General features: G+C 44.9%; 1 protein-coding gene across 3 annotated transcripts in view; it reads left to right on the top strand.

Moving 5' to 3' along the window:
- LOC135420128 (contactin-4) overlaps positions 1 to 19,963 on the top strand; it is a 283,517-nt gene that overhangs the window by 217,160 nt on the left and 46,394 nt on the right. For all 3 annotated transcript variants that reach the window (XM_064667147.1, XM_064667145.1, XM_064667146.1), the window contains 3 exons: positions 8,074 to 8,210; positions 10,012 to 10,141; positions 13,904 to 14,054. In XM_064667147.1, the coding sequence (XP_064523217.1) occupies positions 8,074 to 8,210; positions 10,012 to 10,141; positions 13,904 to 14,054 (418 nt within the window). The remainder of the gene's footprint in view (positions 1 to 8,073; positions 8,211 to 10,011; positions 10,142 to 13,903; positions 14,055 to 19,963) is intronic.

The raw sequence follows: 19,963 nt of genomic DNA, 5'->3' as shown, positions 1-19,963 counted from the left end.
ACACCCAAGATGCCATTTCAGCAAAGAGGCTCAAGATTTTTTGGGAAGAGGAGTGTCCTCCTCCCTCTGGGATGGTGAGATGTCCCTACATCTGTTCCATGGGAGCAGAGGAGTTCCCAATGGAGAGGTGGCAGCCGGTTGTCTCCATTGGTTACTGGTTTTAAAGATAAATAATTGACAAAAATATCATCCTTGTTGTCTTGAGGATGATGATTTACCAGTTAAGTACTTCTCTTTCAAGACTAAGTGGTGCTTGGCAACCTATTAGACTGAAAACAGATCTAAAGCAAAAAAACAACTTGCATTCTGTACTCTGGGCTCTGGAGTTCCACATGGCAGCAAAATTTTCTGAGGAGAAAGTAACTTACTGCAAACTTTTTAGAGGAATAGTTGAAAAAAAACACATTGTTTTCCCTTAATAAGCTTTTCTTTTTAGATCTGAAAAGTGTAATTTGGTTATTGAAATGCAGCTGTGGTGTTGGCAGAGCTTTCAGGTTGCTTTTGGAGGCTTGGGGTTGATGCCTGGAGTGGGGAAAGCTCTGGAGATGCTGAAAGAGAGCAGGTTTAGGTTGGATGTTGGGAAGAAATTCTTTACAATGAGGCTCTGGCACAGGATGCCCAGAGAAGCTGTGGCTGCCCCTGGATCCCTGCAAGTGTCCAAGGCCAGGTTTGATGGGTCTTGGAGCAACCTGGGCTAGTGGAAGGTGTCCCTGCCCATGGCTGGGGGTGGGACTGGATGGGCTTTATGGTCCCTCCCAACCCAAACCATTCCATAATTCCATGCAATTTGGGCAGTCCCAAGTGCCCCCCACGCTGTGACATGCTCTGTCATGACCTGTGTCCCAAAGATCACAGTCTGGCTCTAACAGCACCTCAAACCCAGTTATCAGCCTTTTTGCATTGTATAAAACAAGAAAAATAGAAGACAAAGTAATTCAGATTTACCTGCTCACTGTAGATAACCCAGCACTGTCAGCTCTTCCCATGCTCCTGGAAGTTGTCAGGGAAGGTTGACTTTTGCTGTATTTCATTCTTGTATCAATGTTTATTTTCTCCTCTGGTAGGATATCAGTGACACTGAAGTTGTTTGACATCCTTGTTGCAGCAGAAAAGGCTAATTAAACATGTGAGATCTGTTCTTCCTCCATTTTCTGTGCTTTGGGCCCCTGCAACAGGCTGTGTTTTATTGCTCTCCAGGAGCATTTGTTCCAAGTGCTGCATGTCCCACTTGATGGATAGACCTTCACGATGGCAACATGTTCCTGTTAATGCAATTACAGTCACTTATCCCTGTTTCCTTGACTGATGTGACTCTGAACAACACATCACTTGTTTCCTTGCTGTGCCTCTTGTTCTCTTTCCTATTCCTAACCAGATACCACGTGCCTCAAGTTAATCCCTGAGCGAGGCACGTGGTGTAAATCTTGGGGTGTCCTGTGCGAGGCCAGGAGTTGGACTTGACGATCCTCATGGGTCCTTCCCAACTCGGGATACTCTGTGATTCTGAATTAACAAATCAAGCTGCAAAATCTCTTCTCTTCCATCCTTTAGCAGCCAGAAATGCACATCCTGCTCCCTTCCTGACTTTGCTTGTTCCATGCAGACCCCGTGCCAGGTAAATCTCTGTGGCTGAGGCAGGTGAGGTGCCCGGTGTGACCCGGTGTCACCACGGCCACGGCACGGGCTGAACCACTGCCTGTGCTCCCAGTGCCTGTTTTCCCACTGAACTCTCCGCTCTCTCCATGTGTTTTGATCCACAGCATTTGGGAAGCACTCCCATTGACCTGATTCTATTTTTAATCTGGCTGCTCATACATTTTAAATTTGATAACCCTCCACGAGGCTCCGATTTATCCCCCGAGCAGAAAGCAGTGCCAACAGTTGTTTGGTTCTTGGCAGAAGTGCAGTAAACAGATTACCTTAACCAGCTAATTTAAAAAGAAATTGCCTTCTCCTTCATAAAAACCAGCGGCAAGGAGATGCTCATTTATTATTGACCTTGTTTCATTCATGGGAAATTTAGATGCTGTTTCAGTCTGATCTTCCAACAGTTGCATCCTAGAGATTGTCCTAAGTGCAGGACAAAGAGGCAATGGGCAGTCTGAGCTCATAAGGTGTTGGTTTGGCTGCTCATCCCTGTGCTCAAAGCCTTTCCTACAACTGATGAGAGCCTCACTGCTCCTCTGCCCCTTCTGGGGATCCATCTTTTCTGCCAGGTAACAAGTGATAGGACAAAAGCAAACAGCTTCAGGGTTGGATATTAGGAAAAACTTCTTCACTGAAGTGGTTAAGCATTGGAACAGGGTGCCCAGGGCTGTGGGGGAGTCCCCATCCCTGGAGGGATTTAAAAGCTGTGTAGATGTGGCATTTGGGGACATGGGTTAGTGGTGGCCTGGCAGTTCATGGTTGGACTCAATGATATTAGAGAGCTTTTCCAACCTTTATGATTCTGCAGGTTTGCTGATGTGCCTTGGCCAGGTTCTCCCTGCTGACCAGCACCCAAAGTTTCTGTGCCACCACAAGGACACTGCTCTCCTGGACTCTTAAAATATGAGCATATTTTTTTATGCAAAGTATGAAACAAGATGGTTGTGCCGGTGTTTAAACCCCTGAGCTCTGCTTCCCTGGATTGACTCTGATGAGTCAATGCAACATCTTGATGTCCCCCTTCCCAACAAAATACACAGGCTGAATAATGGAAAGAAAAGGAAAAACAGCTGCTGGTCGAGGTGATCCAAATATAAACAGTGGGACTGGGAGTGACAGCACTGGGAGGGGTGGGGACAGGCACTGCAGGACAGGCTGAGGAGCTGCACCACCACCAGGAATGTTTGTCTGCCAGAATTTTGGCCAAAACCATGCAATTTGTCACTGGCTTTCCAGTCAGATCAGCACTGGAAAATATCCAAGTGGTACTTGGCTCAGATTCAGCCAGCACAGGTGTGGGTGCTGACTCAGCATTATCTGTGTAGCTCCAGGGTGCTCCAGCATCTCTCTCCTGAGCTCCTCCACTCCTCCTTGGAGAGCCAAGGCAAGGAGGGGAAAAAATGCAGTCAGAATGGTTTCCAAAAGTGCCAGTGCAGCAGCATCTGCATTAGGACAGACAGACTTATTTGTCACTAATTACAGTTCTTTGCAGCATTTTGTAAGATATTCAGCACAAGCCATTTAATTGGCTGGACCACTTTTCACATTAAATACTTCTCAAATCAAAGTCCCACCAGGAATTTATGCAGCTCCTTAATTTTGCAGTGAAAAAAGTCCCCTTTTCATCAGCAAGCCTGTTTTATTTGTGTGAGAGCTGCTTTATGCCACTCCGTAAAACAACCTCCAATGTAAATCATATTATGCTCTTCATTATGGTTAGAGGTCTAAAAAGGAAATTTGCATAAGTGAAAATCAGGCAGTTTTATATCTCCGCTCAGTTTAGGTCCCAAATCACAAATAATTTACTGAAAATTCAAAGCCACTTTAAATAAAACGAGTTTCTGGACTGATAAAAATACAAGAAAATTCACGTAAATAGGACAAGTGTATATTATGATTAATTGTCATTTACATCACTCCCTAACAAACCCTGTTGCTGCCTGTTACAGAGGTTCCTGTTAGTGCAGGAGGGAATAACTCTTCAGTTTTGAATTATTTGCTGCCCATGGGAAGTCTTGCATCCAGAAAAAGTCTTTGCACAGAGAACAGGTGTATTTCTCCTCCATTTTTCCTTTTCCAAGGAATTGATGGAAACCTACTTACAGAGAAATCCAATTTTTAGGGGATTTAGAAAAAGTGCTCAAATTATTATCATTGTGGCTTGGAAAAATAGCTCTGGAGCAGGAGAAGCAAAAATACAAATAGGTATGAGAAATGAAGTGTAGAGCACCCTACACCTTCCTTACACCCCTGAGTAGCTGCAGTGTGGAGTATCAGGGATGAAAAATAACTAAATCTCTGAGGACTGGTTAAGACCAGTGAACTGTCCACAGTCATTTGGTGCCTGGGATAAGTGGGTAGAAAGTCATGTAGTGGTACAGAACAGCTCATGGAACAAGAAGTAAATGAGAGGTAAGGACAATTTATTTCTTTTTTATCAGCTAAGTTACTCCTTTGGATTTCTTCTGGTATTTAATATTTTAGTCCCAAGCAGAACTCCCAGACTGCTTCCCTATGGCCAGGGGCAGAAAGGAGACATCCTGCCCAAGTGGCAGGATCTGGAGATCTTTCCAAAGACACAGACAACTGGACATCCTTTGGGTGCAACATCCAAGCAGGTTGGTTTGGTGGAGGATTAGCACAGCTGGAAGTTGTACAGGTTTTAAATAATCCTTAATCAGCAGTAGAGGTCAGGATGAGGGGAAGAGAGAGGAACAGTGATACTTGGAGGTCTGGTTTCACGTTGCTGTGATTGTTGGGAAGGATAACAAATCAGAGGCCTGAGGGGTTTGTGTCCAGGAGCTGCATCCCCATTTGGAGCAGTGCATGGTCTGCACAAACCTCACACCCTGGCTGCACTCTTTATTTCCATTTACTCCTCTGTTTTTCCCATCTGTTTTTCTTACTTCTCCTGCTTGGCTCTCTGGGTCTTTAGACTTTTCTGATCCTAGGCTCAGCCTCAATCTCCTTAGAATAGATATAGTAATGGACAAGTCGTTCAGCCTTTCATGTGCCATTAATGATGAATTACACAGCCTGCACCAGGTCATCAGCTGCTAGAAATTGGCTTAGGAACACCGAGATCAATATACGCTGACCGAGAATTGGATTCTGTGTATGTATTAGCACCTCATTTGCTTGAGTCTTTTGGGTTGTTTTGAACTCACAGATGATTGCAAAGTCCTGCAGGTTTATTTCTGTTTTTTTTTTTCTCCTGTTGCTCCCATAGTTCTGTGGGTTTGTTGCCCATTTCTGATGTGATGCATCATCGGTGGCCACCTTGTTTCATTTTTAAAATGTCTTTTAGGACATGATTTCTGGTCCAGGTTTCCAGTGCCTACTTCTGCCTTTCAATTTATTATAATGAAGGACAGAGACCTTCTGGATTTTTTTGTCTTAGAGAAGTAAGATTATATTTGGGCATTTTTTCATAATCACCTGGTTTAAAATGCCCCACTTTGCACTGGTGAAGACTGGAAGGTGATCAAAGGTAAATGTTTGGGGTTTTTCTAACTGCTGCCATCATTTTTCTTCTATCCCCCTGAGTACTAATTCCAGACAGCTCTCATCTCCTAGGAGGGGGACATTTTCCTTCAAAGCTGTCCTTACATAAGAGTCGTGCTTCTCTCTAAGCTTTTTCTTTCACTTTATGGATTTAACATATGAATTTTTCTTGCAACTCAGATGAATTCTTAATCAGCTTCCAGATTTTTCCTCCAGGATGTTTCCAAGGCCAGTAATACCTTAAATACTCCAAATAGGACCAAAATATTTCCAGACCCAAAAGAATTCAGCTTTGGTTGACGCCACTGAAATGATCCCAAGGATTTTTTTTCTCGACCGCTTCTACCAGTCACAAATTAAACCTTGTCATTACTTCAAATAATGTTGCTATATCAGAAGATGTTGTAGTAGTGTGGAGCTGCTTTCCTCCCCTTATTTGAATTATTTTAATTATCATGCTTGAAATCTTGTGCCGCATTTCCATGTCTTGGTACGGTCCCCAATGGGCAGCTGTCAAATTCCATTATATTGTGGTGACTCTCATTTGGTGGCTCAAACATATTTGCTGCTTGAACCAACCCTTGAGTATTCCCCAAGATTAAGTCAGGAGTGTGGCTGCTCCTCTCTGCAAGGAACTCTTGAAAGGAGAGGTTGACCTAATTAGAAAAGTCTCCCAAAGAGCAGCAACAACGAGGCTCCTGCGAAACAAAGGACTCCGACGCTTTTCACTGAGTTAATTTGTGACCTGTTCTGCTCCTTCTTTAGTTGTCTGCATCAAAAACGGCTTTGGGATTGAAATTCTATTCCATTAAAATAACTGGAGGGGGTGGAGGGTGGTGTGGGATGTGAGGCTGTGGCTCGTGGGTGCTGTGCCAAGGGGTGATGGGAGTTTTTGGGGTGGCATCTTCCAGCACAGCATGTTTCAATCTCAGCCCTGCCAGGGCAGGAGTTCAGATCAGAAACCTGCAAAGTGCCCCCAAAAATGCCTTTTGCTGCCTTGGGTGACAATTTCACTTATTTGGGGAGTCTGCCTGAAATGAGGGTAAATCCTGAATTTTCTTTCCTCCTCACACAGGACTTACCTTTCTTTTTACACTTATGTTATAGAACACACCTTGCCTTCCATGGGTTTTCCTGATTCACAGGTGAATTCCAGTTGTTTTGTCTTAACTTTTCGTGCTTTCATGTGGATAATCCATAAAACAGCACTGCAAAAAAAAAAAAAAAAAAAAAGAGGCAAGTGGATCTGTGTAGGTTTTATAAAGCTCCTCTTACAGTATCATAAGATTCTCTTTAAAATTATGAGTTAGATGCTGTTAGAATAGTAAATATGTAAATTCAGGAGTAATTTGCAAATGTCCTTGAGCCACTGAACCCGTTGCAGTTGCTCAGCGTGTCTCGGCTCGATGGAATTGTTCAAGTTCTTTATCCACATGCCAGAATTGCCTTTCATCTTCCTACATTTAAAGGCTTCCCCTTTCATGTCTCTTTAGATACAGACAATAAACAAGCTTAAAATATTACAGGGGCAGGAGGGGCAGTCAGAGAAATAAACAGTGCTCGCCTCTCCTTTTAAGTACCTCTTTTGCTTGTGCCTTGCCCGTCCCTTGGAGTTCAGATGCTTTGCTAAACCCTCCAGCTTTTCCTGGGCTTCGTAGGCACCGTGAGAAAGTGAAAGGTGTGGGATTAAACAAGTCTGTCCCAGCCTCAGCACAGTTCTCAAAGACACTCAGCTCTCTGAATGTGAATTTCCATCATTACATCATCGCAGACAAACCAGTATTATGGGTATAATCACACCAACTTACCACTTGGATATGATATTTTTTCATTTATCCTTGCAGACACATCTCTGGCCCCAGTCTCTATCCAAAGTTGTTACCTTTCTTTGACTAATCTTAATTTTTCCTTTTATCTGATTACTTGGGGAAAAGTATTAATCAGGTTCTTGGGGACCTCTACTGGTAATACCTTCCTGCTAAGTCAGGTTTTTTGGTGTCAGAACAGGACAAGTGGCCATTAAAGAAATCTGAACTTACTCTGTCTTTTAATGGGACTTCGTGAAAACTGTTGTAGGTCTGTCTAGACAAGTGGGGCTTAGGGAGGTAACATGAGAAACTCTGAGGGGTTTTTATGGTCTCCGAAAACATGTGGCAATTTTAGTGGGCTTTGATTTACATGTGGAGCCTGGCTAAATTTAGACTCTATTAAAAAAAAAAAAGCCAACAATAACAGTGATAAAAATATGTAAAACTCGATTAAAAATATAATCTCATGAGTGTCTGAAAACTGCAAGTGACAGCTTTCACCACATTTTACCAAAATGTGCCTCCAGTACCTGCTTTTGTACTTTGTAGGTTTGTTCCATGTCATTAATTCAGCTGTTGGGTCCAAAGATTTCTCATACACGTGGAAGATGTTCCATGTGGATATGGCCCTGATCTAAGACAAGACTCAGAGCTCGGACCTGACATAGTCCTTGTAACCACATAGGCCTGGGTTACTGGAATAACCTTAATTTCAATGCAGAGATAGTTCTAAATTACAAGTTTTGAAGCCTAATTTATATAGGTCCTGAAGAGGAAAATGTCTTTATTTGAAGGACCAGGGGTGTACAAGTGTCATTTATTCCACTGGGGCAGCAGATGAGCTGTTGCTTTGGTTTTGTATAATGATCAGGTTTTCTGAAGCTTTTTTTCTTTCATTAAGAGGTTTTACTAAAAATAAAATAAAAGCAGGTTCTGATCTTGCCACCTTCAGAAAGCAGAATTGGACTCGGGGAAGAAAAACACTCTGTAGCAATTATTAATCACGTTATTAAATCCAACATTTAAATGTGCAGGTGAAGAAAGAAACGGCCATTTGCACCCACAGGGCACAGTGTTGGCTCCAAACACAAGGTTTTGTGCTTCTGCTTTGCAGCTCAGCCCAGCTGGATCCAGGAGATCAGTGATGTCCACGCAGCCATAGAGGAACGTGTGTCCTGGGAATGCCGGGCCGGCGGGAGACCCAAGCCCTCGTACCGCTGGCTGAAGGATGGGGAACCTCTGCTGGCCCAGGTGGGCACCACCAGAGCCCTTCCCTGGGCTCACAGAGTCACAGCTCGGCAGGTTCACCCTCTGATCTCTGGGGTGTTTATTCATTTTGGGATGAATTGATCTCTGGGTGTTCATTCATTTTGGGGGTGCTCTACAATCACAGAGTGGGTTTGGTTGGAAGGGACCCTCAAGATCATCCAGTGCCACCCCCTGCCATGGGCAGGGACACCTTCCACTAGCCCAGGTTGCTCCAAGCCCCGTCCAGCCTGGTCTTGGACACTTCCAGGGATGGGGCAGCCACAGCTTCTCTGGGATCCTGTGCCAGGGCCTCCCCACCCTCCCAGTAAATCCCCACCCTGGTGAGCAGCTCCAGGAGAGCTGCTGTCAGTGCTGAGTGGGACACACAGCAGCAGAGCTCCTCCCCAAAATGAAGGATCCAAGGTACAAACTTAAGGGTGGAGAGACCCCTGTGAAGCAGAAGGAGTGGCTGAATGGGACTGTGGGCCCTCTTGCCAGAAAATGGTCACCCCGGATTGGTGTTTTTGATTTATGATGTTCAGGTGAACTTCAAGTGATGATGAAACCTTGGTGTTGCTGCTGGTTTCCAGTGGTGTTCCCACTCCTCCTGCTGAGCTGTGTCCCTGGGCAGGAGCTGTGGAGATGCACCCCCTGCCCAGCCTCAGTCCATGATCCCCCACTATAACCACAAACTAAACCAAGTCCCCACAGCTTTGGTTTCACAGCAGTTCACACTTTTTCCCCTTCACTTACCATGGAAGAACATGGCAGCCCAGATTTGATCAAACCCCAACACAGATTGCACAAACATTAAATTTCTGCCCTGCGGCCACGCAGAAAACCAATAGCTCTTTATTTTAATTTTTTTTTTTTTTTAAATGTCAGAACTCCCAGGGAGGGAGGGAACACTTTGCTGTACTTATCAGAATTGATAACATGAGCTCCATATCCTTAGGCTGACAAATGGTAGCCTGGTCTTTTTTGCCACACACTAATTTTACTTGCTTCATGCTGGTCACTGGCAGATGCTCTTGTACTTTAATCATTTTAGAGGCTGATATGAACTAAAGGATCATCACATTATTAACATCTCCATTGTTTTCAGTAAATTTCAGAGGATTTTAAGTATTTCTCTCTGTGCTGGCTAAGATGGCAACCAGTCTTACCAGCCTTCATTGCTATATATGCTCAAAATGGCCTCAGGCTGTGCAAGGGGAGGGTCAGGTTGGACATCAGGAGGAATTTTTCCCTGGAAAGGGTGGTCAGGCACTGGAAGGGGCTGCCCAGGGAGGTGTCCAAGGAAGGCCTGGCTGTGGCACTCAGTGCTCTGGGCTGGGGGACAGGGTGGTGTTTGGTCAAAGGTTGGGCTCAGTGATCTTGGAGGTCTTTTCCAACCTCAATGATTCTGTGCTTCTATGAAAATACCATTGTTTTAAATGTTTTTGAGCACTGGGTCTGGCTCTGATGTGCCACTGTGGAATGAAATACGTTTTTCGCTTCAAGCTTATCTACTTGAAAGGGATATTAATCTAAATGGTTTGGGTATTAAATCAATGAGAGGTCAAGGGAAAGTCCTCCAATTTAAATTGCATTTACCAACTACTATATTGGTTTTACCATTTAGTCTCTAACCTGACATAAATTTGGCTGGCAGACAAATAGATTGAAACATGCAAATTCTCCCTGTTACTGCTACATATTTTTGCCCACCTTGGTGTAAAATCTAGCACAGCAACCTCTGGCTTTATGGTCCAAGTAAGGATCTCCTTGTTTACTCTTCAGTCTGCTGTCCTGTTCCCCACAGGGCAGAGTTCAGCTGGAGCAGGGCTCCCTCACCATCACCAACGTCAGCCTGTCGGACGCTGGGATGTATCAGTGTGTGGCAGAGAACAGACATGGCACCATTTTCACCAGTGCAGAGCTGAGTGTCATAGGTAAGTTTGCTTTCCTGAGCCCTGCAAACCTCCCCAAACCAGAAAGATCTTCACCAAGCAGGTTTTGCCAAGTTTTAGCATCTGAAGCAGAAGTGCTGCTGGGGATCTTTGGCAAGTTGTTGTGTTTGAGGAAGGCATGAAATGAAAACTGGAGAAAGTGGGTAGATAGAGAACAGATTTTTTTACATCATCCCATACTCTCATATTCCTCCAGGTGACAGAGCACGGAGAGCTGGCAAGTGCATTCAGCCTCTTGCTGGTTAGAAATGTTTATGGAGAAACCAAAGTGTTCAGAGTGGGCTGCAGAGGTGACTCTGCTGAGTAGATGCTGACAAACCTCCTGTCTGAATAGACCTTTCACCATTCCAATGACAACCAAAATGCTCTCCTCCCAAACCTTCCCCAAGAAAAGAGCTTCTGCCCCACCTGTTTTGTGCACAACTGCTCTGCTCCTCCCAGTTAACATGAGGAGAATCATGTGAATCCAAGTGGTGAAATCCTGCTGGGAGGGAGTAGAGATTCCAGAGCCAGGATCTTCTCAGGGGTGCCCAGTGCCAAGAGAAGGCCCAGTGCCACAATCTGAAACACAGGAAATGCCACTTAAACGTGGGAAAAGCTTTGCTATGAGGTTGGTTAAACACTAGAACAGGTTGTGCAGAGGCATTCTGGCATCTCTGTCCCTGGACATACTCAACATCCAACTGGTCATGGCCCTGGGCAACCTGCTGTAGCTGCTCCTGGTGGAGCAGGGGTGGGATGGGACCATCCCAGAGCTCCCTGCCAGCCCTGGGTGTCCTGCCAGCCTGTAACTCATTCACAAATGTTGTTCATGTACGGGTGGCAGGCCTGAAAAATGCTGTGGCAGCACAGAGATGTAGTTTCAAAGGGTTAAATAGAATTCCTGATGACAAAACAGTGTTGTTTTCAAACCACATGTTCGATAGCAGCAGTCCCTGTTTTATCCTGAAGAACAAAGCATGGGGGTTTTTTTCCCCAGTGTGGCATTTTCAATTATTGGTCATTTTTTATCATCAGTGATAGATGCCTGAGTAGAAAAAAATTCATTTGAAGGATTGGCTGTGTTGCTGTTTGAGAAAAGGACGATAATGCTCAATAAATTAGACATCACAATGCTGAGATTTATTGGATGTGTTAGTGCATGAAAGAAATCGAAATAAACCCACTGATGCTTTTCCTGTCTATTTAAAAGCTGGTAAAAAGGAGGTTTGGGAGGGAGGGAGATGTTCTCAGGAGAGGTTTAGCCCTTGTTGTACCTCGTGTCCATAAGAAAAGCAAAGATCTTGAAGACCTTGAGCTTAGAAACCTGTCAGAGAACTTTTACCTGGCCAACTTCTCACTGGGGTTATGCACTCTTGCTTCTGTATGTCACACAAAAAGCACCCAAAAGTTGTGCTGCAGATAAATTTCTGTGGATGTGTGGTTTAACTTGGCATGTTTTGAAAGACAAGCAGCATGTTTGCCTTTTCTCTAGAGCTTTCAAAGGAGGCCAACATTCTGAGCCCTCCCTGAGAAATTTTAGCTTTTAGACAGATCTGAGTGTTCAAATGGTTATTTTAAAAGGTCCTAAAGTTAAGCACTTGAGATGATGAAAGATCACTAATAGCAAGCGAGACTTACAGCAAAATTAAGTGAAAAAAGAGAAATGGAAAATTACAGAGCTTTTCTCAGAGTGATTCTTCTCATTTATTGTTGCCAGTTATATTGCCTACAGTCCTTAAATAAAAGCAGAATCCTGTTGTGCTGGGCATTGTGAAGTACATATAGCAAGGTGCAGTCAATGTCTTTCAGAATTTTCAGGCTAAATATTTAAAAATAATAAATCAACAGGGTGGGCCTGCGGTAGAAAAAAGAAATCATTAAAATCCTCAATTCCAAAAGAAAGTGTGAAGAAATTAAAAGCATTTAAGTGGCAGAGGGAAGCTGTGCTAGTGTTGAGAAGTGAGCCCAGAGTTTCTAAATGTCAGATGACAATGTTTTGAACGTCACAAAATAAACCCCATATTGAGCAACTCCTCTGTCTCACACAGGACCGAGAAAAAAATAGCAAATTACTCACAAAGAAACCCAGACTAAACTGTTCATCACAGAGATGGAAACAACAGGATTATTCAAAAATCTGTTTTGCTCATAAATTTGGAAGAATCATCTGAGAAATTAGTTCCAGAAGTGATAATGTATTAATAATTGCACATGATATAAATAATAATCCATCTGGTTCCGAGCGCATCGGTGGGACGCTGCCCTCAGGATGCCTCCTTTAATTCTGAAGTGTTTTACAAATCCACTGCTGGTTTCAGGTGGCTCTTCTATAGTCTTTAATACCACACCTGTCTTCCTCTGTGCCAAAGTGAGGTCAGCTGTCTGTGATTTGACGTGGAAGACAAGGCAGCTCAGAGATGAGTGAACTCGGGTTCATAAAAGTGGGTATGAACTATTGGATCATAAAGCCCGTCCCATTATCAGCATAGGATTGGGCTTTATTCAACTCCTTTGCATCAGGAACGATATCCAGAAGGATCGAGGCAGATGAGATGCCCTGAGAACAGTGAATTTGCTGGGGTTTGTCTCCCAGCTGCTGCAGGTGAACTTTAGATCTTGTCTTGGAGCATCGAGAAGGTGCAAAGCACAGTGATCTAAACTCTCATCTCACGGGGTGCAGCAAAAGAGCAAGTCAAGGATAATGTTGTGAGAGATCCAAGGATGGAGCAGGAGGTGCAGGCTGCAGGCATGGAGCTGTCAGAGAGGATGGAGAGAGCTAGAGGGGACTGGGCAGGGATCGCTGCCACTGATCCGTCACAAAGCCGAGCTCCTGACAGCAAAACACAGCGAGCAGGGCAAGAGTTGTTCATAAAACCCCTTAAGCCACCTCACCTGTTTGCTTTGAGCTTTCTGTATTGAAAAAATTAATTGTCCTCCTTGATATAAATAAAACCTTCTGGTCATCTTTGGGGATTTCACTGCCTGAGTCAGTCTGGAGGCAGCTGCCTCAGAGCTCTGCCTGTCATCGGGTCCCATCAAATATGTCATTAAAAAGCCTTTGAGGCAGGATCAGAAGCCAAGGCACCTCCTTGCTCCCTGTCCTGCCTCCCAGCCAGAGTGCAGATTGTCTGCAGGGCTTTGGGGGTTGGTTCAATGGGTATCTGACTGTTTTTCACCAAACAAAAGTGTGCCCTGCAGGGAGTAAAAGAGGTGATTTGAGAATACCTTGTGCCCTGGCACCAACAAGTCTTGCCTTGTTTTGCTTGGTTCAGGACCTGGCTGTGCTAAGGTCTCCCACCTTTACAAAATTTAAATAAATAACCCAATTTATGCAACAATTATGAATAGAAAGCATAAAAATGTCAACTTTTCTGGAAATGTTAACGTTTCTGATTATTTGTGTGGGTTCTGTGTTCGTGCCAATTTTCCTGCGTACTGTTGCTTGACAAAAGGATGATCAGGACACAAAAAAGGAAATTCTCCATGCACCCCATGCATGTGTGGTTCTTAGGGGTGCTCCCCTCAGTAAAATGTGCATGGTGGGGTTGCTGGTTTCTCAGGTTTTTAGCTAAACATACATTTTTAACTAAGACTTGAAGCTCTCAGGTGTTTGTTTGCCCCATTGCACATGGTTCACAAAGTCCAATAATTTAGGAATTCTAAGTGAGAAACAGCCCTGGAATATTGTAATGTTCCAAAGAGTCTGAATTTGGTTTTTCCAGAGGGAATTCTGATGTGGTTTGTGTTGTTTTTTTCTTTCAGCCATCGGTCCAGACTTCTCCAAAACACTCCTGAAAAAGTTAACTCTCGTGAAAGTGGGTGGTGAAGTCATCATTGAGTGTAAGCCCAAAGCTTCCCCCAGACCTACTTATTCTTGGAAGAAAGGAAAAGACATCCTGAGAGAAAATGAGAGGTAATGTCTTAAAGTAACCATTTCTTTCATTAACTTGCTCCAACCCAGGGACTTTCGCAATGAAAGCTGAATTTGTCATTAATAGCTTCACAAAATTGACTTGCAAATACGTGTGGAAACTGTTCAATCGCAAGGAGCTGGTGAGATTCCTATTCCCATTGTGCCCACCCCATCTCTGTGTGCTACTAAAGCATCCCTGCCAAGAAGCTGATAAAGATGCATTCCAAAAAACCCAAATATTTTGCCTCTGCATCGCTCTAAATAGCCATTGTTTAAAAAAAAAATACCCAGGAGATAAAAGTCTCCACTGCACATTACACAGCTCTGGTCCATGACTCCCTGCCCCGCAAATAGGAATTATTTGGGGTCAGTAATTAATTTGGCAGTCCTAAAACCTGACTTGGAGATGGCTTTTGCAGACTGGCCAAGTAATTTTTTTCTTTCTTCCTTCAAAATTCAGAAGGAGAGCATTGGTAGGAAGTTGGAGCCAACCTTTCAAATCCTCATGTGGTGTCACAGTGATTTGTTGTTGGTGCAGAGGTGAAGTTGTGTTGCCTGTCCCATTTGTCCTGCCTGAGAGCAGGACACAGAGAGCTGTCCTTGGCACTCCTCCAAAATATGATGTGCCAGTAGGATTGGTGGGAAAAATCCTGACCTAAAGGTCAAAAAGCCAGAAATTACAGAAAATTGTTATATTGAAAAGCTTAAATCTGTTAGGGCTCCTCTTTTATCTTGGAAAGTCTAATCTTACTCCACTCAACCACTCTGTACATTGGAATATATACTGTGGTGACATGTATGAATGTGCAAAAAGCCACAGTTCGTTTTGAGCCAGATTATTGAAATATTGAACACCCTATTTCTGACTTATTTAGTTTCTTCCCCTGCTCTTTACAAAGCTGTTGTGTGTGGATTGTTCAGCTTCACCCCTGGGGATGAAAAGCGTTGGGTGATGGATGACACAAAGCTTCCTCAGGCAGGGCACAAAGCTGTGTGAGGTCAAAGCTATCACAGAGCAAGGCATATTGATTTTTAAAACTGAAATAACCTGCTTTTCTGGTGAAGATGGTGCAAAGAATGGGAGGTGTTCAGTGCTGAAGTGTTGGATCAGCCCCACGAGGTCCCATCTGTCCCCCCGTCCTCACTGGTGTGGTCTGGAGCAGAAGGAGCTGTGTTCTCTGAGGCTGATCTTCTCAGCATGGCACAGGTCTTGCTCCTCACATGAATTTAGGAGTGGGACTGCCCAGGCAGGGCTGGGAGGTGGGTTGTGGGTCCCCACCTCCTCGGAGCAGTGCAGTGTCAGCTCGGATGCAAGCACAGCCAGGCTGAGGGGCAGGCACTCGGTGCCCACTCCTCCTGCCGTGCCAGAACCAGGAGCCTCCCACCTGGGCACCCAGCCCTGGATGGGAAACCAGACGTGAAACGTGCCCAAGCAGGTGTGAAATCTTCAGCTCCTTCAGCCCAGGGGTTTTTGTGCCAGCCAGATCATCCAGTGGGGACTCTCTGGCAAAGTGCCTCGGTGAGCAGCGCTCCGTCGCCTTGGCAGCTGGACCTGCTCGGCTCTCACACGCCGTTGGTTGTGTCTCCCGTGGGGACCAGGGCCTTGAATCCTTGCCACCACCTTTATCAACCACACCATCCCTGCAGGCTGTAGCTGGGGACTGTGTGAAGTGCACAATTAGGAGATTAGGTTGTCTGATGTGACTGTGGCGTTGATCCTCAGCACCGTCTGGCTGCACGGGCACGAGGGGCCAAGGGCCTGTGCTCTGCTTCCTGCTGCTGTATTCCTGGTTTCTTTATTTTCTGAAATGTTACCTCCTGCCTGCTGTCCCTTGACTGGAGTCCTGCCCCAGTATCTCCTTATACCCGTGCTGTGCATGGACTTTGAACAAGAACCTTCTTGGCTGTGGAAAAACTCCATTGAGTTTTTAGTAATTTTAATAATTTAGTAATTTTAGTAATTTAGGAAGAAAGATGCCAGGAAAAGCTGTTGCTGAAATCTCTTCATCTAGGGCAGGAAACAGAACTTTCAGACAGGTGTGGGAGAAGAAACTTAAATGAAATCTGTGCTTAAACTGACATTAAAGAATCCTTCGAGTTCCAGAGAGGCACCTGAACACCTGGATACTTCTCCAGGCTGAAGGTTGACCACGTGAAGGTTAATCAATATAGATGATCCTTCCAATTCCAGGGGGAGTTAAAAGCAATGTTACTGTGTCAGTCCTTGCTCTGAATTCTGATGTTCAGCCTCCCGGCTGCCATGGCAATCGCTCCACAGTTTCTCCTGGGGCTTTTTGTGACTTTTCAGCTGTTGTGTAACATTAAACTCCTTGCTGGAGAAGCTGTGCATGGTTTTTGCTGCTGGGACTCTTGCTCTGGAGGCCACTGCTGCCCAGGAGGCAAAATGAAGTGTGGTGTTCAATGTTTGCCTGGAGAGCGGAGACTACGATGGTTAAAAAAAAAAGAGCTTTATTGGTTTAGGTTTCATATTCTTCTCTGGAGGCTGAGGTGGTGTGTTCTGCACCTCTAATGAATAACATGGCCTGAAGGCATCTCTTGCTGGTGGTTGAGAACTGTGCAATTGTGTTATTAGAAATTCTGCCCTGGGGTACAATTATATTATTGCAGTCATTAAAGGCAGTTCATCTCCATAATAATGGAAATCCTGCCTTGGAGGCCTGGCTGAACCAAAATGATGTTAGTAGCCTGAGTCCAGAAGGTAAATTTTATATAGGAACAGCTATAGCACAGCTATATCTATTTATTGCAAATGCTGGTTGGAAACAAAGACTATTTGTGTATGGGGAAGGGTACAGAGATCACTTTGTATCCTTGATCTTCCCTTCCCATTTCAGCACCAAACAGCTGGTACACTCTGGGAAAGTCATCAGTCCTGTTAGTGCCACTTTTACAGGTCAGCCTTGTAGGGCCACTGGGAGATCAGAAGCAGGTGGAGCAGGACAGAAACACACCCACCCATGGGAAAGCCTCACTCAGGAACAGGGGATGCCTTTTTGGGAGGAATGATCACCTTAAAGCCGCTCAGGCTGCAGCATCAGAGAGACAGTAGGACACAAGCAGTGTTTAGGACCTCCTTGCCCCAACACACTCTTCAGCAGAAGTTGCTTTCCCCTTTCTTTAATCACTACACACATAACCTGGGAGTCTGAGCCAGTTGCAGCTCATAGGGAGTCATTCCAGGAGCCAGCAAGCATCAAGAACTCATGGTGGAAGTGGTGTCTTCTGGTCATTTCAAAACTGTGGTGTGTCTTTAGGTCGTGTCAGTAGCCCACAAAAATCCAGGGTTGGAGCCCGACGAACCCACAGGTCCGAGTGCATCCTAGGGCCCAGCTGTGGGAATGGTGGGGTTTAACAGCAGGACTGAGACTGCTCCTGTCATCTGCACTGACAAACTGGGTCATTTTGTCACTCCACTGCACAGACTGAACTGGCTTTTGATAACTTACCACCAGAGGCTGTTTGGTCAAAGCATCTTAAGAAAATTTCTCATGGAATTGGTCACGGGTTGTATTTTGCTGTTGGTGTGGAATGATTTTGCTGGAGCTGTCCAGACAAAATCCTGAATAATGTTCTGTAGGGGACCCTGCCTGAGCAGGGAGGTTGGACTAGATGACCTCCAGTGGTCCCTTGCAGCCTGAACCTTTCTGTGAGCAGCACTGGGAGGGGTTGTTGGGCCCTGCTTTGTCAGGCAAGGTCTGCATCGCTTCCCCTGCAAGTCTTTCCTCCTTTCTCAGGTGCTCGTTTTGGATTTAGGCAAATGACTTTTAATTTTCATGCCTTAATGGTAGTAATTGCACGTATTTGTTTCTCACACTGTCGTTTCCCAGAGGTGAAGCTCTAGGGTTGTGTGGTTCAAGAGCAGCTGAGGAGACATCATGTTTCACCCTCCTGGTCTGCCTTGGCTTCCTGCTGTGCCTGTTCTCCTTTGCTCCCCAACAGCAGATTGAGTGCAGGAAAACCAAGAGAACTTTTATTTAAAATATGCCCACAACGGTCTTAATTCCTAATGTTCTCCCAAAGCTACTGGAAGTCAAATTTACCTTGCCACCAGACACGTACTTGGGCCAGGACAGAAAAATTATTGTACTTTTAAGCCCCAGAACAAATTACTTTTCTCCTGTTCTTCTTCATGTAAAGCCCCTACATCATTAGAGCTGTTTCTTTCCTCTGAATATACAGTGCCTGCATTGTTTATCCAGTTTAATTGTAAGGAAAGAAAATCATAAAAAACAAATTATGTTCTGTGCTGGTAGCAAAGAATATGAAAGTGTCCAATTAAACAGCCTTTCACTACGACTTCTGTAATAGCAACATCTGTTATCTTAATTAAACAAGTTTCTGTATGAAAAGACCCTGGTAGTGCACTTTGTTAGAGCAGGATCTGACCTACATACTCCAGGCACGCTCAATATCTTCATGGAAATTTTCCCAGTTGGTCCCATTATCTTGCAGCCCTGACAAGCCCTGTGATGTGTGAGCACAGTTGCACACACACACTCTGCTTACAGCACCGAGACTGGGATTTTTTTTGGAGCTGAAAACCAATAAAAGCTCAGAAAAGCAGCATATAGTGGCATTTACCCACTGAGTTCAGCCAGGAAGTGTTTGGAAGTGTAAAGAGTGCCCAGATAACTCAGACCTTGTCAAAAAACGTTGAGGAGACAGAGCTGCACTCCCAGAAAGTGCTCAGTTATCAAAACTGCCTTATCTGCTTCAAGGTGTCAGTAATTTAGGTGCAGATTTTCCCACGTATCCACTGTCTCTCTCCACCACAGCCTGGAGCCAGAGACAGTCTGGGAGGGGAAGTTTGGGCTTGAGAGTCAAATCCTAGAGTGGTTTGGGTTGGAAGGGACCTTAAAGACCATCTTATTTTAAGCCTTGCCATGGGCAGGGACACCTTCCACTAGCCCAGGTTGCTCCAAGCCCTGTCTGACCTGGCCTTGGACACTCCCAGGGATGGGGTAGCCACAGCTGGTGCCCTGGTAACTTCTGGAAGGACGATGAGGACTTGAGAGTGGGGTTTGGGGCTGTTTGCCCACCCACCAACAGAGCCCCCTGAAGTGCCAGGCCCCTCAGAAGGAGCTGGTCTGACACTGGGGGGACACCAGGAGGATGGGGAGCCCTGTGCCTGGGGCAGCAGGACACCAAGCAGCTGGAGCTGAGAAGCCTCTTGAATGTGTAATCCACAGCTCATGTGTGCCTCCAGGCTCATTAATTTGGAAGGGAATGTTAATTAAGTTTGTAAAGAAGAACCTCACCCAAGGAAGGTCCTGCAGCTGCTCCAGGGAGGAGGCTGAAGGTCCTGTCCTGGGGGATGCTGAGCTGCTCTGTCCTGTCCCCAGTCCCCTGGCTGGGATGAAGCCACGGGAGTCACCAGGTAAAGCCCAGGGCAGCAATCCCTCCTCCCAGAAGCTGGAGTGATTGGGGCCAAGGAAATCACTGAATTTTTTGTTGTCTTCTGCTCTTCAGAACTGTTCAGTAAGTCTTTTCCCCCTGGAAGACTTTAACCATGGGTTTCTCAAGAGTTCACATCCTAAGAACATCCTCACAAGGGTTGTTGATTTACAGACACCCTCATTTAGGTATTATTTTTGTAACAAGAATTTTAACATGTCTATGTTGATATGTCATTTTGAGAAGGAAATGTAAAATTGAACAAGAAAGGGGTTTTTTTCCCATTCTTTCAGCATGCCTTGAATTTAAAAAGTTGTATAAATTCCAGGTTTTATTTGTTGCCTCAGACTTCCTAATTAGTGGTTAATTACTTTAAACAGCCAGAAAGAAAATGGCAAGAGGAGAGACAGCACATCTTTCCCAGGCTGGTGCCAGGGTACAAACCATGGTGATATTTTTATAGTGATTACTTAAGAGATGAATTGCCAGCAGTG

The sequence above is a fragment of the Pseudopipra pipra genome, chromosome 11, assembly GCF_036250125.1.
Source record: "Pseudopipra pipra isolate bDixPip1 chromosome 11, bDixPip1.hap1, whole genome shotgun sequence".
Classification (NCBI taxonomy): Eukaryota; Metazoa; Chordata; class Aves; order Passeriformes; family Pipridae; genus Pseudopipra; species Pseudopipra pipra.
Note: the sequence above shows the minus strand (reverse complement) of the source record. Positions and strands in the feature narration are given on the sequence as shown.